Consider the following 22,271-nt stretch of genomic DNA (forward strand, 5'->3'; position numbering starts at 1 on the left):
ATATTCCATTTTGCTCTAAAGTGGAATGCCACTGAATGCAGCTTCATCATTACAGTAACAAAACTAGTAAGAGCAAAACCAGCACGGAAACATCCGTACGTAGCTTGAGTATCTCAACTGCAACACAAGTAGTGTAAAAGCAACTACCCACAACCTTAGAATAATAGTTAATTCCATAAGGAAGTATTTCCCTTTACACCAAGGCAGCCACTACACACAATGCTCTGTGTCTTCTATATGGTAAAAACTGAATTAACAGCACAGGCTGTTCCTTAATTCCTTCCAAAGGAACAGGTATAACTTTGCTCTTTCACTTACAAATAAGAATAAAAGGTATTACGTCTTCCATGGAAGCAAGTAAATGAAATAATTTGTCATGTGCACATATAGCCAAGAAGTGTGAAGAACATGAACTTCAGAAGTCTACATATTTGTGATTTTTTTGATTGAGGAAAGAAGCAAACAGGAAGAAACAAAAGGATTATCCAGGGCTTGTTTCAAATACTTAATGTGCTTTTGAACAAAGATTTCAGCTGGCTCTTCACCAACCAGAAAGAAACTTGAAACTAGAAGCAAAGACACTGGTTTTCCTTCTTTGATGGAAGAAAACCAGATTTTATCTGTTGTTTGAAAATGTAATAGTCTTGAAATAATATGTGTGTAGAGCAAGTAATCAGTGGTAAACTTACAATGAATCAGCTGCGTCTAACTCATACTGTGGACAGACAGTATCTTTTGGATACTGCATGAGGGATAGAAAATTATAGTTTTATGGCCAGCCTCAGCTCATCAGCTTGACATTGCCAGTCTGCCAGCAGAACTTTTCAAATGAATCCACCCTACATTTACAGTAAACCAACTTAATTCTATCACAGTGAGTTGAGAAGAGATCCTACAACTATTCTCCTGGCAGACCTGGAAGAGGGCTGTGGACACGTCAGCAAAAAAGGATGTTTGTTCAGTACACGTGTGTATACACCAGCAGAAAATGGACATTGAAGAATGTTCTTATGTTTACTACAGATAAAGATATATACATAGGCAGTTACCACACAATGGTTAGCACTGCACATGTTAAAACTTACAATACAAAAGCGAAAGTTACAGCAAAATATGTAGCCTTCTCCCACCAGAACATTCACAAGAAAAAAGGGAAAAATTTCATGTTCTGGTTTTGCTGTGACAGAATCATAAAATCAGTTTTCTCTTCAGGAAAACTGCATTTCTAAGACGACTGCAGCACCTGTTACTGTGAAAACAAAATTTATAAGACACTTTGTTTTAGTTCATGGCCAGGCGTGGTATGTGGTTTTCCATAGCAATCAAGGCCTCTAGCAGTCCTGAGATAGCCAGGTGCTAAAGCTAGGAAGAATGGAGGACAAGGCAGCTGACCCAGGCTGGCCAACAGAAGTATTCCATACCATAAACGTCACGCTCACCATAAACTGGGGAGTCTGCTGGGAACGGCTCTCTTTCTCCCTCAATGGCTGCCACCCCGGAGGGTCTCGCCTGTCGCCCTGCTCCCGAGGCCGGTTCTCTCTGCTGCTCACACTGTTCGCCAACCAGCGTTTGCTGCTGGGCGCACACAGCCCGCGGCCACTATATGGGCTGAGTATAACTCTGTGTATTTTATCTTGCTTTAGTTCTAATATTAGTTTTATGGTTTTATTAAATCTGTTTCTATTTCAACCTATGTCAACCCATGAGTTTCCTTCTTTTCCCCCATTTCCCTTTCTCAGCTGGGAGAGGGTTTTTGAGTGATACAGCAATTGCTAGTGTTTAGGTGGGCTAAACCAAGACACTTCAACAGATAAAAACGTGCCTTTCTGAAAGGTAAATAAAACCAGGATTCATGACTACTTTTTTAATTCAACATTTACCTAAGAAAGCACTTCCTGATGAAACTGGATTTTTCCTCTTGTGCATTCAGTATGAAACCACTATACCAAACCACTGAGAAACATGAGTCATCTCACAGATTTTCCGCTACGATACCTACTCACTCCATTGATCCCACATGCCACCAGCTCTACAGCATGGAGTCATAGCAAGGAGAAAGGCAATGACATGAATGCTCTGAACATGCGTGTCATTCGTGGGGCCCCAAATTCAAAGGAAGCTTGCAGTAAGACAGGCATTCCTAGGGTATGCTGGCATTAATTTGGGAGTTTGGCTTAATACTGGAGGTCCCTGCCATCATCGTAGCTTCCCAGATTAATCTTCTTTCATGTGACCTACTTTAATACATGCATTGCACTTCCTCTCAAGTTAAGTATAATACAGCAATTGTCATAAAATTCAAAAGAAATTACTCATTAATAGTAAGGTCAAAAATTCAGGATTACCTAGGAATCAAAGTTTCATTTTGGAACTGAAAAATTCTCATTAAAAAAACCTTTTGTACGGAAAATAAGATTAGACTAGTGGCTCAAGGAATAAGTATCTTTTCCCTGTTATTGTTTTGGGTTTTTCTGCTTGGAAAGTTAATATTGGAAGTTCGCTAATACTTTTACTTTTCCAATAATGGTAAGTCTTGGCACTGTTTCTTACTAATGCCTTGTGATAAAAATCAATTTTTATTTTTTTCTTTGAGTGCTTTCAAGGAGTTCTAGAAAGCGTGCTACCAGAAGGATCAAGTAAAAACCAGAAAGACTGTATTCTTTCTAATGATACTTAAGTTTTTAATTGAAAAGCATTTATTATTTTCCAAGACTGTCTCTGTTACTAGCTGAAACATATTTCAGACTCCACAAAACAGAACATAGACATGACTTATGGCAAATTCAAAATATGTTCATTTCTACAGCATGGCTTTCTGTGTCTACATTGAGCTTTTAGCTTTTTATAACAGGAAACAATAAAAACAACTAATATTAACCAATATTGCAGACTGTGAAACTCCAAGCCTTGGGCTACAAAAGTTCTTTCTTTTTGGAGAATGTAAAGACCTGATAGAGATGATTCCAATCTTGATAGTATTTTTGTAATTATGAGATTCATCACAGCAGATGATTGATTGTATGATTTGCGGTTTAATTTAAAATAATATTTTGTTTTAAATGCTCAGACAACTCTTCCCTGTATGAAATCCAGTACTTTGCTGTTTCACCAATGTAATTTAGCAAAGTCAACACAAGATTTTTTCCAATTCTAGCCAAAGTTTTCCCAGTGGTGCAACTTAATTCTTCACAATTACAGAGTAATGACTTTAAAAGAAGTGAAAGACTAATGGAGCATGTAGGCATTAATACTAGTTACAACACAACTACTTTGTTGACACTAAATCGCAATAGTTAAAATAATTTTATTTAAAAAAACATTATTTTAGTACGTGAAACATAAGTGGCTAGTATTGTGGTCTTCTCATCTTAACTTCCAACTGAGAGTAGTTAAGATCAAGTTTTTAAATTACGTATTTAGCATTTTTCTCCTCAAATTTAACTTTAGGCTAAACAAAGTCTATATAACACACAACTAGACAGAATGCATATCAGCATACTGTAATTAGCATGTTACTATGACATACTATATTTAACTCATATCCACTATAACAAACATTAAGACATTTAATTGAAAGACACAATACCACAGACCTGAGCATCTGCTCCACCTGAGGCAAATTTTTCACCATCTTTTGAAAAAGCCACCGAAAGTACAGGTCCCTGAAAGAAAAAAATATTAACATAGAGTAAAATTATGCTATCACTGTAATCATGGTATTTTAATGCAAAGAGAAAAACACTTATGCCCTTATCTAATATAAATAGATTTTTGAATTTTAATAAAATAAGAAACAATTTGATTGTAGCGATTTTTTTGCAAAACGACTCGATTGAAGAGTTAATATTGCACTTCTTTGCAAGATGCTGCATTAGAATTACTACAATCAACACTAGGAAAATATTGGCATTTCCCTTAGATTTTATGCTTTAACTCTGCAATGAAAAATTATCAAATATATATGACATTATTCAATGTGTTAAAGTGATTCATAATCAAAACTATGGTTTGTTTTGCATTAAGACAAAAAGGAGAAAACGTCTGCCATTCTTCCCAAGAGTTATCTTCCATAAGCTTCCCCGCTTAGAAAGCACTGTTTTCAACAGATAAAAAGGCTAATGTGCAAAATAATTGATTTTGACAAGGAGAAAAGTGAATTTTTAATTAACTCGGAATATGATCTATTACTTAACATTAAGCACGCATACAATAGTGACAGATTAACTGCATGATCATAGGTAAGATGGATGCATTTCCTTATGCACTTGTGACAAGGTATGTTAACACAACTTTGCTGTCCACTAAAGTTTATCTGCAAGTTGCAAAATACAACACACAATGACATATATGTCACTTTCCCTGTGAAAAGATACTGAAAAATCTGTTAAGGTCTCCATTTACATAGGATTATTGTGCATACCTTGTGTCCATGAAGAGTGTAAATAAGTCTTCCTTCTAAGAGGTCCAAAATCTTAAGGGTACCATCAGTAGACGCAGTGATGAGATAGTTACCAGAAGGATGGAATGATACACAATTAACCCCTGCTCTGTGAACTAATTTACAGAAAACAATATTCAAACACTGTAGATATCTACTAACAGAAAATGTACATTTATGTCTTCGCTCTTTTCTACTTCCCAAAGAACAACCTACTTCATTTAAGGGAAAAACAACCAATGTGTTGGGGCATAGCAGACTCTCCAAAGTATTTGCTTAGTTCTGTTCCAAAAAAATAATAGAAGCATTGCATAGGAATAATCAGGATTCAGATTTTAGGGTTGCTAGACTACAATAAAATTACTTAAAAATGCCAGTATGACGTGTTTGTCCACCTTCCCCAGTAAGGAATGAAATCATATAATCGAAATAAATCACATCTCATTGCAAACAGCTCCATTCCAAAGAAAATATAACAAACTACATTGTTTTTACCTTTGTAATGCTGCAATAGCTTGTTCATTCGAATATCCCAGAGTTTGACCGTATGATTGGAACCTGCAGAAGCTATACACGTACCACTTGGGTTGAAATCCACAAAATTTGCAAATCTAAATATAATTAATGAAAATGGATTCATTATGTGTTTCCATAGAAATATTTGGGGTTGTGTGTGTAAAAAACACAGTATTAACACTGAGTTGCCACAAGCTTGTGTGGAATCCACATGTATGGAAACTCAAATACCTTACTTCATGCAACTGAAAGAACCATAAGAAAGCAAGATGCGCATGATAAATGAGACTGTATAATCTGGTTTTTGTTAAAAAGATAGTATAATTGTCCTAACTCAAACCTTCACAGTTTGCGTTGGGGTACAAAGATCCTAGAAGAAAGTGCTGCGAAGAGTTTGTAAGCAGAAAGTAAAATAATTTTTTCTAAGAACAGAATATTTAGCTATAACAACCTTTTAGCTTGGAAAAAGGACAGAGATGGAAGCCATGAAATTAGCAAAGCACATATACAAGATTAATATTCCATTGCATTTGTTAGTTAAAGCTGTGGTTACAAGATGTTTAATAAAACTGCAGAGAAGTAAAATCAAGTGTTTTCTAAACCTAAATAAGGCAAGTTACTGAAGCTAACAGAATACTGTTTTCATCAACAAGTGCAGAATTCTTAAACTTCTCTTCTTGTTGAAGCATCCAATATCAAATATTACTATCAAGACAGAGGAAAAAACATGAAAATGTTCAAAAATCAAAGAACAATCTGACTTCTGGCTTATTTCTTGACTGTTGGAAAACAGCTGGGTAAATTCAGACAGTTAATCTCTTTAGAAAAATGTGAAGTTAATTATTTTAGTTTACATGGATGGTAGAAGTTTTCACATATAACATATATAGATGTTAATACTACAAAACATGAATTTGATCTCATTAAAATTACACATTTACATTTCTCCTTTTTTTCTAGTAACACTTACCCTCCATAATCTAAGAAGCTATCAATACAAGTTTTATTTCTCGTATCCCAGATCTTAACAGATTTATCCTCACTGCAAGATGCTATTAGTCTTCCATCAGGTGAAAATCTGGAACATGAAAGTGTATATACATTACTAAACAACTGATTCTACCTAGAGTAGCATTAGAGACATAAGTAGCGAAACACCAGAACCAAGAGAGCCTCTTTGGAATTAAAGTGGATAACATTCAAAGGATGTTTGAATTTCTCACATTCCTCACAGAACAACAAAACTGAAGAGATTCTCCCCTCAGTCTTCCCCCCTCCATTTCACAATCAACTACAATTAAAAACTGAGCCACAAGCAAGAGCTTGTGGGGGAGAGGGAAGTAACAGCAACCTAAGGTTGTCACTTCACATGCCAAAGAGATTATTATAGAAAACTACAGGCAAAAAGACAAAGAGGACACAGTAGAACCTTGTGTTCAATTTTAACCTACATATATATTCTCCTGCGAGTTCTCTCTAGACTTACAAGTTGTCAGCAAAACATTCATGATTATTCCTACACTAGGTTTTTAAAACAGGAAAATTGACTTGCCTATAATTTTGCCAATCATTATCACTTCTCATATTGAGCAACTGCACAAGGACATTAGAACAGTGTTCAAGAACTTTCACATACAATTTCCTAGAGCTTTTATTTTTCTTTTCAGTGATCAGATACTTTGGAACTTTGTAAGGCTCTGCACTTCACGAGTACTAAATTTTTCTCAAGAGGTTTAAATCAGGCCTTTCTTAGCTGCAGATTTTCCATTAATATGGAAGAAAGGGGGGAGGGGGAAATCAGCAAAGAACAATCTTTTCTTGTCTTTGAAGAGCAGCCCTGCCTTTAAATAGAGTGCAAATCTTAACTTGCAGTACAAAGGCCATTTCTTTTACCTTTTCCAATTACGTAAGCTTAACTCATTTTGGCTCATGACCATTCTTTTATGCCACTACTGTTACAAGAATAGTTGAGAAAACCCCTACCATGCATAATAAATCTAGGAACAAGTGAATGCTGTGAAGTAAGCTAATACAGCACAAAAACATACAAGACTGGGGAAAGACAGGATACTGACTGAAAATAAATACAGAAGACCCTATGTGTCCTTTAAAGTAAAAGAATTAACACCCAGCAACAAATTTAATATGTACACATATTAACACTGAGCATGCTTTCAGACTGCAACTCTGAGATATGTATAAAACGTGTTAATAAGACTAACGTATTAAAATTTTATTATTAGTGATATATCATTATTTATCATTCACAGATTTTACTTCTCTTAGTTCTGGCCTGGGAAATAAAAGCAGCAAGTTCTGTTTCTTTACAAAGATAATAAAAACAATGCTTACTTGGCACAGCGAACCCAGTGAGTGTGTTGGAATAGGGAAAACAAAAGGCGCTGGTGGTGAACACTCCATATTTTTATTGATTTATCATTGGATGCTGAAACTAGAAAGTCGCCATCATGTGAGAAGCTCACGCTACGAACAGATGCTGTATGACCTTTCAGTACCGATGACTCTCCATGGCTAGAGGGAAAAAAACCACAAACAAACCCCAGTTACATTAAACTGAAAGAGTTTAAATCCCCATAAAACTCAAAATTAGCATATTTGGAATCTTATCCAAATGAAAAGCAACATATACAGGCTAAATCTTAGTGTTGCCAATATTTTCTGCCTTATTTCAATATTAATTATTAGAATAACAGGCCTTACAGTTAGTATATTTAATATTAGATTAATACATAAAGAACAGTGCAATTAATTAGCAGCATTATCCTCCATAGTTTTTGAAAGAGAATTTTTTATATTTTTTGATACAGTAATCTACAAAATTCTTAAAAGTTAAAGTAGCACCACTCTCTCTAAGATCATTCTGAATAGCTCATAATCACTACTACGTGAGAACAGCCTAAGAAGGCAAGTCAATTTAAAATATTTTTCAAAAAATGATATTTTTTGTTTCCTTCATCACGTCTCCCCAAAACGAAGTGCAGCCATGCAATCCTTATTAAGGGAAATAAACCCTTTAAAACAGGGAAATACTACCAAGCATTGTCCTACACACATGAAATTATGACCTCTGAATTGCTATAGTTTTCTTTTGAAACTACAGAATATTCAGTAAAGAACAAAGTAACACAGTAATGAACTGTGTTGCTTGTGCTCCCCAATCTCTGTTTCTGCTGAAGACCAGGAATGTGGGAAGAAAACAGAAACTTTTCTTGGGTAAAGACTCCAATAGTCACATTACACATTAATGAAACACATAGCCAGCATTGCCCAGTTATACTTACATGCAAGGAATCCATAGTCTGACAGTACGATCTTGAGAAGCTGAAGCAAGCAGTTGCCCATCTGGCGAGAACTGTACACTGGTCACTGCTTCTCCATGGCCTACAAATTTGTAAGCTCTGCATTGTGTCTTCAGCTTCCACACCATAAGAAATCTATCCAAAGAGGAGGTAGCTGGCAAGTAATAAAGGATATTATGTGTCCACTCACTGTTATTAGAAAAATCAGAGCTAATGACTATGGATTTGGATTCACCAGTGAACTTATTGGGTATTAGGGGGAGGGAGAAGTTACTGGCTTTTAATGGATACTTGGCCTGAGCAGAAGCCTGGCAGCCACCAATGCCAACACCAGGCTTCTGGAAGGACATCAGAAGTCTGAGAGGAGTAAAGGATAATTCTTAACACGTAGCTTTCCCACATATTAAGCAAACTGGCTTTCAAATACTTTAAAGATATAGAACAAAAAATCCAAAGCCGAACATCATGCACATGTCATCAAGTATGAATCCAGATTTGGCATTACCAATAAGAACAAGAGACAAATTCTTCAGTGATCTCACTTTGGTCTCTGATATTAAGAAAAATTTCTTTACTGAGAGAGTGGTCAAACACTGGAACAGGCTGCCCAGGGAGGTGGTGGAGTCACCATCACTGAAATTGTTCAAAAAACCTGTGGACGTGGCACTTCAGGACATGGTTTAGTGGGCATGGTGGTGTTGGGTTGATGGTTGGACTTGATGATCTTAAATGTCTTTTCCAACCTTAATGGTTCTGTAAAAGCTTCAGCATCAGGTGTTTAACTCAGAAAAGACAAGCCAACTTAAACTGAAGGTATCATTTCTAACACTTCAGATATCTACACTAAAGTGAATATCCAAATATGGTAATTTTATAATCCTATTTAAGTGCCAATTTTTTTAATACTAACATCTGTCTAGTTCAAAACACAATGTGAAGTTGTTGGTCTGATAATAGAAAGAGCATGGTGGGTTTTTGGGTTTGTGGTTTTTTTTTTCCCGTCACTGTACAGGTGGACCATACTATCCACATTTGAGAAGGCAGACATAGTTTTAACAGAGCTTGATCATTTTCAAGGAACTATATAACACAAAAGTGATGAGCAGTTGAGTTAAACTAACAAGTATGATATTCCTACGCCCATTATCTTCACCTCTGCTCTCTCACAGATGGGTTATCCCAAGGTTAACGAGAAACAAGCAGTGACCTAAAGTTCTCCTTTCCCTGGTACATCCACAAGTGCCTTCCTTGTTCTCCCTCTGGACTCCCTGTTGCCTATGCTCACACAGCATCCTCTCCCCACCCTTAGGTAGGTTCTCTCTTGAAGTCACTCGCTCATTGCAATGACACTCAGGTTCTTATTATCTCTGATGTTGCCGTTCCAGCCCAGCTGACATCTCCCCAGGGGTGACAGAGGGAAGAAGTTCAGGACCTGCACAGGAAAGGGTGAGTAACTGACAGATCTGTTGTGGAATTATTTTCCTAAGGTGCACAGGCTGATGTGACTCTATATCTGAACAGCACAGGAGAGGCATAAACCCAGACAGAAAAACTGCAAGGCAAAATTCTGAATCTATATTCAACTTTGGCCCCTATCCGGCCAAGGAAACCAGGTCCCTTCACCATGCACGAGCCTCAGCTAAGCCAAACTACTCACTATTCAAGCGGGCTAAAATCAGTTTTGGTGCATCTGGCCAACACCTAAGCATTTTGCTGTAAGAGTAAACATTTTACCTTCACTAACCACAGACACGGAATACAAGAGTCTGTAGGGTAACAGTGTTGCCAGCAGTAATTTCGATTGCCAATACTAATCTTAAGAACAGTTTTATACACGAAAAATACACTATTGGTATTATCAAATAAACTTATCTATTTCTATTTTTATTCCATTTTAAGGGATTTTGCCTGCTTGGTAACAATGCTTCTCCAATTTACTCAAGCACAGTATCTTAAGGATTGCTTATTAATCGTTTATGCACATTTCTCCCCTGAAGTTTATGTTGTCCATGCATTTAAGTGTTCAAAAGGAGGGGAGCAAGAGCCTTCCAGGAGAGGTTACACATGGGGTCCTACAGCAATGCAGACCAGACCCAGCTGATGTGTTCTGTCAGCACTTGCCACGTATGCCAGCACCCTACAGTCCGACTTTAAATTACCAGACCACCAGTAAATGGTCCACAACAGATCTCCAGGGCTAATTTAAAGTATTGGAACTGAAACAAAAAAAACCCAGAAAGTCCAGCAGAATGTTTTGGGATGGGCTGTACCACAAACAAGTCTGTGCACTTGCTCCTCAGAGAAAACACGACATAACCAGAACCATGTTTAAAGGTAAAAGACAAAATTTGTCCTTGCTGTAGTAATGAAAATATTTGATCAATGGCAAAATATAACTAGAAAGAAGAAAGCTGAAAATTCACACTGAGCTGGCTCCAATATGCAACTTAATCTGGTTTATAACCTCAGTGCCTTTAAAAAAAAAAAAAAAAAAAAAAAAAAAAAATCAGTGCTTTCTGTACACGCCCAAGTATAGCTGACACATCTCTAGGTAATTTGCTTTTCTGGTGATGAGTCATAACAGAGCTGAACAGTGAAGAATAAAGACTTGGCCTTATGCAAAGGCCAAGTTTACACACCGCTTTGCTGCAGTTCTCTAAACGGATATCTGGGCTTCACATATGCCATGAAAAAATTTTTATGCAATGAAACCAAGTTCAATTTATAAGTTGTGAATATTGATACATACATTTTCCCATATACACACATATGAAGACACAAGTTGCCGCAATATGGAGTTACCATTACATGTCGATTTTTGAGAATACCACAATAGCAACTACAAGTCATGCAAAAGATCAGAAGAGACGTACTCAGCCAGGCTTTAACAGCTAGAGGTATCCCTTGGTGACCCTTTCCTCCCCCACCAAATACTGAAGCATCCCCAGTATAGTTAACTCAGTGCAAGAATTACAGGTCAGATGGAATACAGGGCTGTGCACGTGATGTGTGTGTGAATATTCAATCACCATCACAAAAACCACATACAGGAACCTTAGAAATCTTGGAGTGATAATGTGCAAAATCACTACACAAACGCATTTAACAGTGATTCATAAGATTTCCTACTTGGAGGAAAACAATTATTAATCAAACTTTTGTCAAGGGAACCAATCTGGAATTCTAAGCAAGGTGGATAAATTATGAGGAATTTTTAATAACTTACATAAGTTCAAGTTCATGACAGTTTTTATTGTATACTGTAATTCTCTTCCACTTGTGTAAGTACGTAAAGAGAGTCACCACACTAGGCAACATTTAATTATCATTCTATATTTTATTTTTCCAAAAGAAACCCCCAAACCCTCACACATTTATTCAGTGTTAAATTTACATTCAATTTCTTTTAAGTCACTTAAAATCAGTAGTTTAAAATATATACAAGTGTTCCCCAAATTTTCAAAGTCTAACAGCATAGAAAAATCTTTCAGAGTTTCAGATTTTCCAGAAATCTGTACACACTGAAAAACAACTGTATTGGAGTATTTCTGTAGAATTGCTGCAACTCAGTTCAGAACTACTGGAACTTGAAATGGCAAGGTTTTTTTTCTTCTCTCTCTCTTTCTCTAGCCCCTTCCCTCGCCCCAACATTTTTAATTCCCATTGGGAACAAATTTTATTATTTATTTACTTTTAGGGCCATGTTATTTACTTTTGCTTTTTTTTTTTTTTTAATAACCACAAAAATAGAATGGGAGGTGGTGGGGGGAAGGAAGAAGGGTTCAGATACATACAGAAAGAATAACTTTTCAAAGTTTAAGAGGCAGGTTCACTTAGGATCATTGCTTAAATAGATAAGGAACACTTTGAATGTCAGTTTTAACATGAAGGTAGTTCTTTGTATGAAATGTAGTTTTTGCCAAGACCTAAAAAAGTTAATTGTATAAAAGTTGCATAGTCTTTATTCACACCATTTAATTACTTTCATCTGAGGAAACATTGCATTGCATATGCAACTTATGCTCAACCGTGTAGGAGAACTCAGGCCTTTTTCCTGTCATTTGTATTGAATGTAACAGTCTACAGCAAGCTTTTCACAAAAGCACATACTTTGTATAATTTATTGCCCCAGTACATGACGGCTGCCTTTGAAAATTTGATAAATGATTTATAATTTGTAGATCCACAAAAGAATTCCTTGCTGCATAGTGGAATGGAATTTTTCAGGAATGTCTCCCTTATATAGTAAAGAATTTCCCTTTTAAAAAAAAAAATTATCAGTTTGAGGGGGGCAGGGGAAGGAAAATGAAAAAAAAAAATCAAATTGCAAGTAACCTCCTAAAAATAAGTTAAAACAACCCATGCCACACAGTGGCAAGCATTTTTAGCACGATTCAATGCTACAACCCCAACTCCAATTTTTCGTCTTCTGTTCCCCTTGTATTTTGCCTGCTTCCACCCAAACCTCTCAACCTTTAAGACCACTAAGATTCAAGAATACATCTTAATTTACTCTTGCTTTATTTTTGGCAAATCTTCACTTATTTCAGGTCTCACTTGCTCCCTTTTAACCCTTCTACCTACTAACACCTGCAGCAAATGCACACCTACTACATTCCTCAGGTATCCGGATTCTTACTGCTCACTATCTCAAGTTCCTACCTATCAGCCCCCTGTCAAGAACTATGACACTGTGGCTACTGCAGAACCTTTAGCACTTCAGTGAAAGTAATCAAAATGTTTCAGGCATTACAGCTTTTAAGGTAAGTGTTCAACTTAAATCATATAAAGCTAAAACCACAGGTACTAACACAAGGTATTTTTTTTCAAGTACACAATATATCTATCATATCTACTGCCTATAATCACACTCAAAACAGATTAGTGACATGATTCAAGAATCAATATTCTTCAAAACTCAGCATAACAGGATAGAGAAAACATTCTAAATAAGTTGTTCTGTGAACCACCTAAGCAACAGATCTTGGCTTCCTCTAAGCTGCCCTTTGCCTTTTCAACTGCCTTCACTTCAGGAACTCCAGCTTCCCAAGCTTACCCAAGGTCTCCCAAGGTACTACTGTGACTAGAAAGAGGTAGGGGCATAATGCTGCATTATTTCAAAACTCTACCTAGGGCTGGCTGATGCATGCCAGATATTGCCAAAATACATGACGCAAAATTAAGTGGACCAAGTTTTCCTGTTTCCCCTTCCTCTGCCCTGCTGACAGACCAAAAAAAAAAAAGGATACATGGTATAGTCACATAAGCTATGTGTCCCTGGGATGCCAGGCTTAACATGGAAAAACTTACACAGACACAACGTGAATATTAAATATATAGCTAAGAAACAGCAGCAGCTTAATGCAATCCCATGCTTTCTTTCCTTCTCCATTACCTTTAAACAGAATTCTTACTTGTAACCATCCCTATATCTTCCCATTTGTGGTACCACCAGCATGTCCTTGGTTCCACCACTACCACACTCTTCCCTAAACTCATGAGAGCTCCTGACTCACCCTTGTGAGGTTAAGTTGTTCCTATTCTGGAAAAGACTGCAAAACAGTGTCAAAGCCCATCTGCTAAAAAAACCTTCCTTTTCCTTCAATGTAATATAGCTAGTTGTCACCCTCAAACCCTTAAGAGCATGTAAATTTCCAGAAAACTGCAGAATACTACCAGGCTTAAGATTTGACTTTCCCCACCAATGTTGATTCAATTACATGCTACTGTAGCATTACTTAGGGCGTTAAGTACATGTTATAATGTATCTGCAACATTGGTCAGTTAACTCCACTGAAAGAACCTTAACTTTTACTTCTGTGCGTAAAGATTCTTTACTTTCATGTAACATTATCTTGCAGGTTTAATGTGTACAATTTTTTTTTTAAGAAAAAAAAAAATCCCTCCTCAGTCCACTCAAAGGCCTGTGTTTTACCATAATCAAGACAGACCAAAGTAAGAAAATAACAGATCAAAATTTACAAAAATAAAGGGCATTAGATCTGTATTCAATGTTTTAGAAACTAAACCCCAGTATTTACTTTTGCTTTCCATACAGTTCACCACAGCAGATACAGTTCCTACACCACTACAGATGCATCTGAAGAGACTCCAAGGTATACAACCAAACATCGCTATCTGCTCACGCGTGTAAAAACCTTGGAGATCACAGTCTATCCGTTTGGTACTACCAGCAGTGATTATTTCTCAAATTTCCAAATCTGATTTTTATCTGCAGCATTACAAGTTCTCATTTGCACATCAGCACGCCCCTCTGTTGTACGATAAGCAGTAAGGCACTTTCCTGAATGAGGATGATAAATAGTCCCATCTTCTTTGAAATGCCATATAATAATTTCTGGAATAGGAGATCCATCTTTTGGGCAGCTCCTCATACCTATGAAGTCTCCATGCTCAGGGACTTCGGCACATAGCTCAGTTACAGAGTTGAATCTAATCTCCTTATTTGATGTGTATTCAAAAAATTGATTGCCTCCCTGACCATGACATCCAAAGAGAGAAAGGTGAGCCCCAGTAGGATGATGTTCCGGTAAGACGTAGTCGAGGCATTCTGAAGCTATTCCTGCGCTGCGGATAGCACCATGCCAGCCAGGACGATCTTCCGGTACATGCAACTCAGCAAATATGTTTTTCAAATACCAGTCAAAACTCTTACATTTCAAACGCTCTCTTAGTATCTTTCTTTCAGAAATATCTCCATAGTTTTCTTTTCTTGCTGAAGGATTTCTGTTGTAAAAGTGCTCTTTGTACTCATCCATCCACACCTCAGCAGCACGTGCCGTGTTCTGAAGGAAATTTGGTCTAGCATAGGGCGCACGCTTTGGAAACACATGGCCTACATGGGAGCACGGATGAATTTCCAACATGCCTCCACACTGCCAAACCCTAAATGATAATTCTAAATTCTCCCCTCCCCATACATCCATTCCTGTATCGTAGGTACCCAGGTACTCAAAATACTTCTTGCTTACAGCAAACAAGCCACCAGCCATAGTTGGGGACCTGATTGGGTCAGTTTCAGATTTGCGCCTGAGACGTTCATGTTTAGGCACCGAGTGCCACTGGAACGTCAGCCGCCAGTCAAACCCCCCAATCATGGGCTCTGCCGTTTGCATGTAGTATTCAAATGTTTTCCAGTCAATGGTGTCAATGACAGGACAAACAATAACAGTCTCATTCTCAGCAATCCTCTCGAGCAATGGTTCCAGCCAGCCCAAGACACATTCACAGTGACAGTCTAGAAATGTAAGGACATCACCAGTAGCAAAGGTAGCGCCAATTAAGCGTGCACGAACCAATCCTTCTCGCTTGTTGGTTCTTATCAAACGAACTCTTTTCAGACTGCTTATGTACTTCTCAAGTTCAGTCTTCAAATACGCTTTGTCACTCAAGTCATCCACCAGTATAATTTCTTTCAGAAGCACTGAGGGTGATGTTTCAAGAACACTGTGTATCGTCCGCAGCAGCGTTGACCAGGCTTCATTGTAAAAAGCGATTATAACAGATGTCGTAGGCAGTCTTCTGTAGTCATAAGATTTAGTTTTACAGCCACTCAGTCGATTATCTTCAATGTGCCGGTGGAGAGAGATTTTATCACTCAAATAAATATTAATTGCATACTTCTCAATCAGCTCTTCTTCCTGTTTCTTTTCCTCAGGACTCAGCTGCAGGCGAGAAGGCTTACCCCATTCTCCTGGGGCATAAGGATCAGGCGGGGATTTGTCATAAACTGGACGAGCCAAATCCACAGCTTCTTCTGCTCTGTCAGAAAAGCGTCTCTCCCATTTCCCTTTGGTGATGCTCTCCCCGGCGAGGGAGGCACCGAAAGAATAAACCGACAGCTCGACCACGAAGTAAGCGATCATCAAGAAGCCGAGAAACACGCAGCTTTTTCGGACCCACGTCCATCTTCTCGCCAGACGGATCCTCATCGTGGGCGATTAAAAGCAGCCCCGAGCAAAGAGGAGCTCCGTGAGCTACCGCTGGCGGCAGGACGGAGTGGCGGCGGGCACTCCCAGCTTCGTGCTCGGGCCGCCGGCCGAGTTTGCAGCCGGTCGCTCCGTGGCGGGCCCAGAGGTTCCCAGGGGGGAGCAGGGCAGCAGCAGCGGGGCACGGAGCAGCCCCCCGCCCCTGCGGCCTCAGCGCTCCCCTCGCTTACTTCCTCCTCCTCCTCTCTCGCCGCGGGACAAACCCCTCCTCCCGCCTTGTGGTTTGCTCAAAAAGTTGTCGCTTAAGGAAGGGGCAGAGACTCCTCGGCCCGCCCGGCCGGCGCGGGAGCCCGCCCCGCCTCCGCGCCCGGACTTGCGCCCGGAACCGCCCGGCAGCTCCGCCGGCTGTCGTGGGAGAGGGAGGGAGGCAGCCGCCCCGCCCGGAAAGCAAACGGCGCCCGGTCCCGCCGCCGGCCCCTCGCACTCACCCAGCCCCGCCGCGTCCGCGTTGAAGGCGACGCCCGTCACCGCCGCTCTGTGGCATCGGAAAGGCCGGATCAAGACGGGGTCCTCCTGGGGGAGAGGGTGCGCACCGTCAGGCTGCGGTTGGGGGCCCGCCCACCCCGCAGCTCCCTCAGGAGCCGTTAACGTCCCGCAAGCGGCGGAAGAGCGGCGGCGAGCGCTCCCCGCAACCTAAGCGCTCCCACCGGCGGCTGCGGCGGCCGCACCGGCTGTAGCAGCGCAGCCCTCCGCGCCGGGCGACACCCGCGGGACGCGGTGCCCGCTCGCAGGCCGGCAGCCGCAGCTCGCCTGCCCGCTACCCTGGCTGCCCGGGGCTGGGGCTGAGCCCTTACCAGCACGGAGGCCATGGGCGGAGCAGGACGCCGTGGCAACGGCAGCAGCCGGAGCGGCTCGGCGGCCCGTCAAACCCCCCGCGCTCCAGGCGCGGCCGGCCGAGCCCCGAATTCATCCGCGGCGCCAACAACCGCGTCTTTCCATCCGCCCATTCGCCGGCCGCCCCGCGGGGGGGGCGGGGCCGCAGAGCCGCCTATCGGTCGTGTAGGTGCTCGACTCCCTCTTAAAGCCATAGAGCCGCAGCGCCCCTCGCGTTGCCTGGCACCAAGGCAACGCGAGCAGCCGGTGTCTCCTCAGTGGCGTCCGGGTGTTCCCCTGCCGGGGCCGGGCTCGGCGGCCGCGGGGCGGAGCGGCCCCGCCCCCTCGGTCGGGCCGGGCACATTAAAGTCCCTCTTCTCTGCAGGGCTGGTTGTCTGCCGGGTGGCAGCGCGGCGCGCTGAGCCCGGCCGCGGCGGAGGCCCGGGGGCCGGAGGCGCCTCCGCCGCCCCGGTTGCAGGCGCAGGATGCTTTCCCCTTGCCTGTGCTCGAGGGACTTTTCTTTCGGGTTGACTGCGAGCAAACCTGAAGAAGCAAAATCTTCAAAGCTAGTGGAAGATCGGGCCCATGTTAATTCGACTTTGTGACTTATAAATTGATGCAGTATAACTGTGTTTAACACCTCAGACTCATTTGGCGTTAAGTCACCTCAGGTGGTTTGGCCTCTTTGTCTTTTTCCCAGTTGTTTCTCAGCCTGTTAATACTTTATAGATTTCCACAAACAGCACTCGTGTTTGTGTTGTACAGAGTTGTCTCTAAACACTCCTTTAATGCTCTAAAAAAGTACAACTACTTTTTAAAAAAAATAATTTAAAAAACCCAACACAGAAATGTTGGTGTTAGTAGCGTTGTGAATGTTTATGCAGCTTTATGGTAAACTAGATAAGGGAACCAATCTCACTCAAAAAATACTGCTCCAATAGCAATGCTAGTAAAAAGAGGGTTGACATCAGTTAGCGAAAGGCAGGGCTGTGATGGCAAAACTGTCATTCGATATGCAAGTGTTCATGAAGTAACTTACACTGCAGTTACCCATTTTTTTTTTAATCTAGTCTGCATTTTACAGAGTTTCATCTGACATTAAACTCATACATCTACAGAATCAGGTCAGTAATTAGGCCAACATATAAGATTTGTCAGTTATAGGACAGCTGCAAATCAATTGTGTTTAACCATGAAATGTACATTTAGAATAAAAATTATAAAGTGCTGAAAAAAGCAGGATTATCACAACAAATATGTAAGGTTTCCATGAAAATCTTCTAGCCACTCCTTATGTTGATGTTATGCAGGCTGATATTTTGCCTTTACAGCTTCAGAATATAAAAGAAAGTGGTAGGGTTTTTTTTTTTAATAAATCGTGGGACAGACCACATCATTGATTTGACTTGGACCTAAGTAATGCCACAGATTTATGTAATTATTTGTTCTTGGTTTGGTCTGGGTTTTTTTCCACGCAAACTGCCTTTAGATCCTATCCCTCTGGGAAGCAGGTTGAGTACTAGACTTTGAGTGATCTTAAATTATTCTGTGTTCTTTCCTTTTTTTATCTTGAATGAGAGACATTACCCTCTGTGCTGCTGTAATTGTGTATTATGGTATCTCAGTATTTCTGGTACCTTACGTTCTGAGGTTCAGGTGTGTTCTGGAAGCTCCTTAAAGCCCAGCAGACAGAAGCACATGTTATTTACAAGCTGAGCTAAATGACAATTCCTGTCATACTGAATCTTTTTCCTTTTGACTTCTTCACAGATGCTGCACTTCCAGCAGCTCAGTATGCTTTACTCATTTTGGGGTTCTAGCAATAATTGAACTCTGTACCTACCTGCAGAATTCCTGACTTTATAAAGCTCCAGGTGACAGGCACAAACAAAGGAAGGACTGCGACTACTGAGAGAAAGGGAGTGGCGACCCTCTTTCTACAAATTGCTAGAAGAATGTTTCTCAAATCGTAGGGCTTACAAAGTTAATCTGTTCCTTGCTGCTTCTCCTCACCCAAGAGTGTTTTGAAGACTCCCAAAATATTGTAGGACGCAAAGTATTCCCTTGCCACAGACATATAATTAGCTATAATGATTGTAGTTATAAAGCTGGCAAGTAATAACTTTTATGCTGATTATTTTTTTCTCATTAGCATGCATAGATTTTATTTTTAGAATGATTTTAAGATTATTGTAACTCCTAATAATTTAATACAAATATGAGTTGTCATTGTCTTTTTAAGGTTGAGAATAACTGTTCTGGGATATACAAGTGCAATCTACTGTATTAAGTTGCTGTGCACTGTGATGACAATGATAAATGGTACATCAGAAAATATATGCCAAGCGTCATGTCTCAGTAGGCTGTTGTTTCAACAGCTGTGAAGTTTTTTTCTCAGGTACTAAGTTAAGGTAGTACGTGTCCAAACAGAAATCCTGTATATGGAGCAACGCTTTAAGATTGTGACTTACAGGCAGGCTGCATGGTCACTGTAGGAAGAGACCTAGTCAAAGTACGTGTAGAATTCAAGGACACACAGACAAACTTGGTACCCTTTGTGCATGTATGTTGCAACACGCATACAAATTACACTGATCGTGTATGATTTCATAATAATTGAGATAATACAGTGCATGTGCACAAGGGGCAAATATAATATACTAGCCCCCCTAAAATTCTGTCATATCTAAAATGAGGACTTTATAGCTTAATGTTAATCCTACTTTAAAATAAAACTGTGAACACCAGCTTTAATTACCTGGGATCATATTGGGAGCAGCTGTGTTAGCAGGAGAGCTGGCAAGACCCCCGGAGAGGCCTTTGGCCCTCGGGCTGTCAGCAGACAGGGGACACAGCAGGTCATGGTGTGCCGTGGGAGCTGGAGGGGACTGTGAGGTATGATTTGCCAGTGTGGTGTGCTTATTCATCCGCCTACATGCAGGAGAAAAATGTAGTCTCAGGGCACAAAGATTCAAATATAGGCTGCCTTGCAGTTGTAAAACCATTACACCTTATGCCCCCAGCGTCTTTCCAGCCTCTGATCCTACCTTTTTTCTGCTGCATCAAAGCGGTTGTGAGTGGTTGGAGTGGTTTGGAGGAATTTTCTTATCAAAATCCCATTAAAGTCTGTTTACCAACAGCAGCAAGAAAATGGAAAAGGGTATCAAGTACAGACCTATAGATTTGAAATGCAAGGATGATTCAAAATATATTTGATGTTATTTTTAGTCTAAGAAACATACAGTCTAAGAAACATAATCCAAGAAACATCCCAGGGTCCTGATGGAATTGGCAGGTGTAGTTGCTAAGCTACTCTCCATCATATGTGAAAAGTCATGGCAGTCAGGTGAAGTCCCCTGTGACTGGAGGAAAGGGAATATCACACCCAGGTCACATCTAGACCCTGGGAATTACTGGCCAGTCAGCCTCACCTCTGTGCCCAGTAAGATCATGGAGCAGATCTTCCTGGAAGGTATGTCGAAGCATATGGAAGACAGGGAGGTGATTAGAGACAGTCACCATGGTTCACCAAGGGCAAATTGTGCCTGACTAATGTAGTGGCTTCTATAATGGAGTGACTGCATCAGTGGACAAGGGAAGAGCTACAGACGTCATCTACATGAACTCCTGTAAAGCCTTTAATACTGTCCCCCCCCAACATCTGGGGGATGAAGGGACTGAGAGCAGCCCTGTCAAGAAGGACTTGGGGGCACTGGTGGATGAAAAGCCGGACATGAGCCGGCAACGTGCACTCGCAGCCCAAAAGTCCAACCACAACCTAGGCTGCATCCAAAGAAGCGTGGCCAGAAGGTTGAGGGAGGTGATTCCGCCCCTCTACTCCACTCTGGTGACACCCCACCTGGAGTCCTACGTCCAGCTCTGGGATCCCCAGTACAAGACAGACATGAACCTATTGAAGCGGGTCCAGAGGAGGGCCACAAAAATGATCAGAGGTCTGTCGTAGCTGATAGATTTTGAGATTTTACCTTGTTCATTGTATAGATTGTATTTGTACTGAAAGATAAATAAAAGAACTTAAAGTGGCTGAAGGGAAACATGTGTAAAGGAAAACTGCACAATTTAAAACCAGCACTTTAAACAAAATAATCATCTGCATTAGAAGCTGAGAGTGACAATTAGTCTGCCAAACAACTTGTCTTAAAGTCATTAGAATCTGTATAATAGTGGGTGTGTTATCCAAAGAGGGTTTTCTGTTTGTTCCTTTTAATTAGGTGCTTTTGTATAAAAGATACATATCTTTGTAATGACTGTAGGGGTTTAATTCCTTAATGTTTCTCCCTAAGTACCCAAACAGCAGAGTAAAAATACTGACATAGTAATATGCAGCTAAAACACGCATTGAGCTGTGTGTAAACCTCTCTTAGCGTTACCTTCAATGTCACACTACAGCCTTAGACAGTTAATTTTCCTAGTTTCATCAGCATACAGCTGCTAGCTCATGCTCAACCAGTAGCAGAAACCATCATGATTCCTATGCTAATTTATTTTTACTGCTACTGATGGGAGGGGAAAATGGATATTACTTTACTCTCTGCCTTTCATAAGCTTGCTTGTCTGCACTTAGTCCAGGAGGACTAGGGAAAAACACACATAAACTTATCAAATATGAGTGAACAGTGAAGGTGCGACAGGAAAACTAAAGAAAGTGGTTGAAACCAATGACCAAAACTGCCAGGTACAAAGTAGGAGAAATGATAACAAATGTTATTACAGAAACAAGTGTAGGAACATATAGGAAAAACTATATGCCACTATTATTGGAAAACAAGGAACCTAATGGTACCTGAACACCTGCAGCTACAAGTGGAGGAAGGGAGTATGTAGCTGTTAAAAAATCACAAGGGAAGGTTCAGTGGGCCAGTTGATCTTCTGAGTCCTCCATTATGACTTCCTGTCTCTAGTGGCAAAGGAGGGGGGAACATGGTACCCAGAGAGATGGACAAGGCAGTAGAAGAGCACACTCAGTGGAGCAGGGATGGTCTTCAACTGTGCACCCCAGTGCACATACCACGTTTTATCTGTGGCGTTAGTTTCTTCTGCTAAATGCTTGCTGCAGGCCAGGGTCTCACCCATCAGAGGCTTTAGGTGCTTAGCATTTGTTTAGTGATGTCATAATGCTAGTCTCCCAGCTCCACACCAGCCATGCATTGTCTA

The 22,271-nt window shown here is 40.5% G+C and overlaps 2 protein-coding genes across 2 annotated transcripts in view; both read right to left on the bottom strand.

Annotated features, from left to right (window-relative positions):
- POC1B (POC1 centriolar protein B) overlaps positions 1-17,193 on the bottom strand; it is a gene marked incomplete at both ends in the record, with an annotated part of 54,071 nt that extends 36,878 nt beyond the window's left edge. Inside the window, 9 exon segments of the mRNA XM_082004776.1 lie at positions 3,594-3,662; positions 4,421-4,554; positions 4,934-5,049; positions 5,925-6,032; positions 7,307-7,486; positions 8,257-8,428; positions 16,712-16,796; positions 17,078-17,134; positions 17,137-17,193. Of these exon segments, the coding sequence (XP_081860902.1) occupies positions 3,594-3,662; positions 4,421-4,554; positions 4,934-5,049; positions 5,925-6,032; positions 7,307-7,486; positions 8,257-8,428; positions 16,712-16,796; positions 17,078-17,134; positions 17,137-17,193 (978 nt within the window).
- GALNT4 (polypeptide N-acetylgalactosaminyltransferase 4) lies at positions 14,475-16,226 on the bottom strand (the record flags this gene model as incomplete). The annotated part of the gene is made up of 1 exon (XM_082004755.1): positions 14,475-16,226. One exon carries the CDS (start codon positions 16,224-16,226, stop codon positions 14,475-14,477), a length of 1,752 nt encoding a protein of 583 aa, XP_081860881.1.
- Positions 17,194-22,271: the final 5,078 nt, after the last annotated feature.

Source organism: Phaethon aethereus (assembly GCF_964289735.1).
Source record: "Phaethon aethereus genome assembly, chromosome: 1".
NCBI lineage: Eukaryota > Metazoa > Chordata > Aves > Phaethontiformes > Phaethontidae > Phaethon > Phaethon aethereus.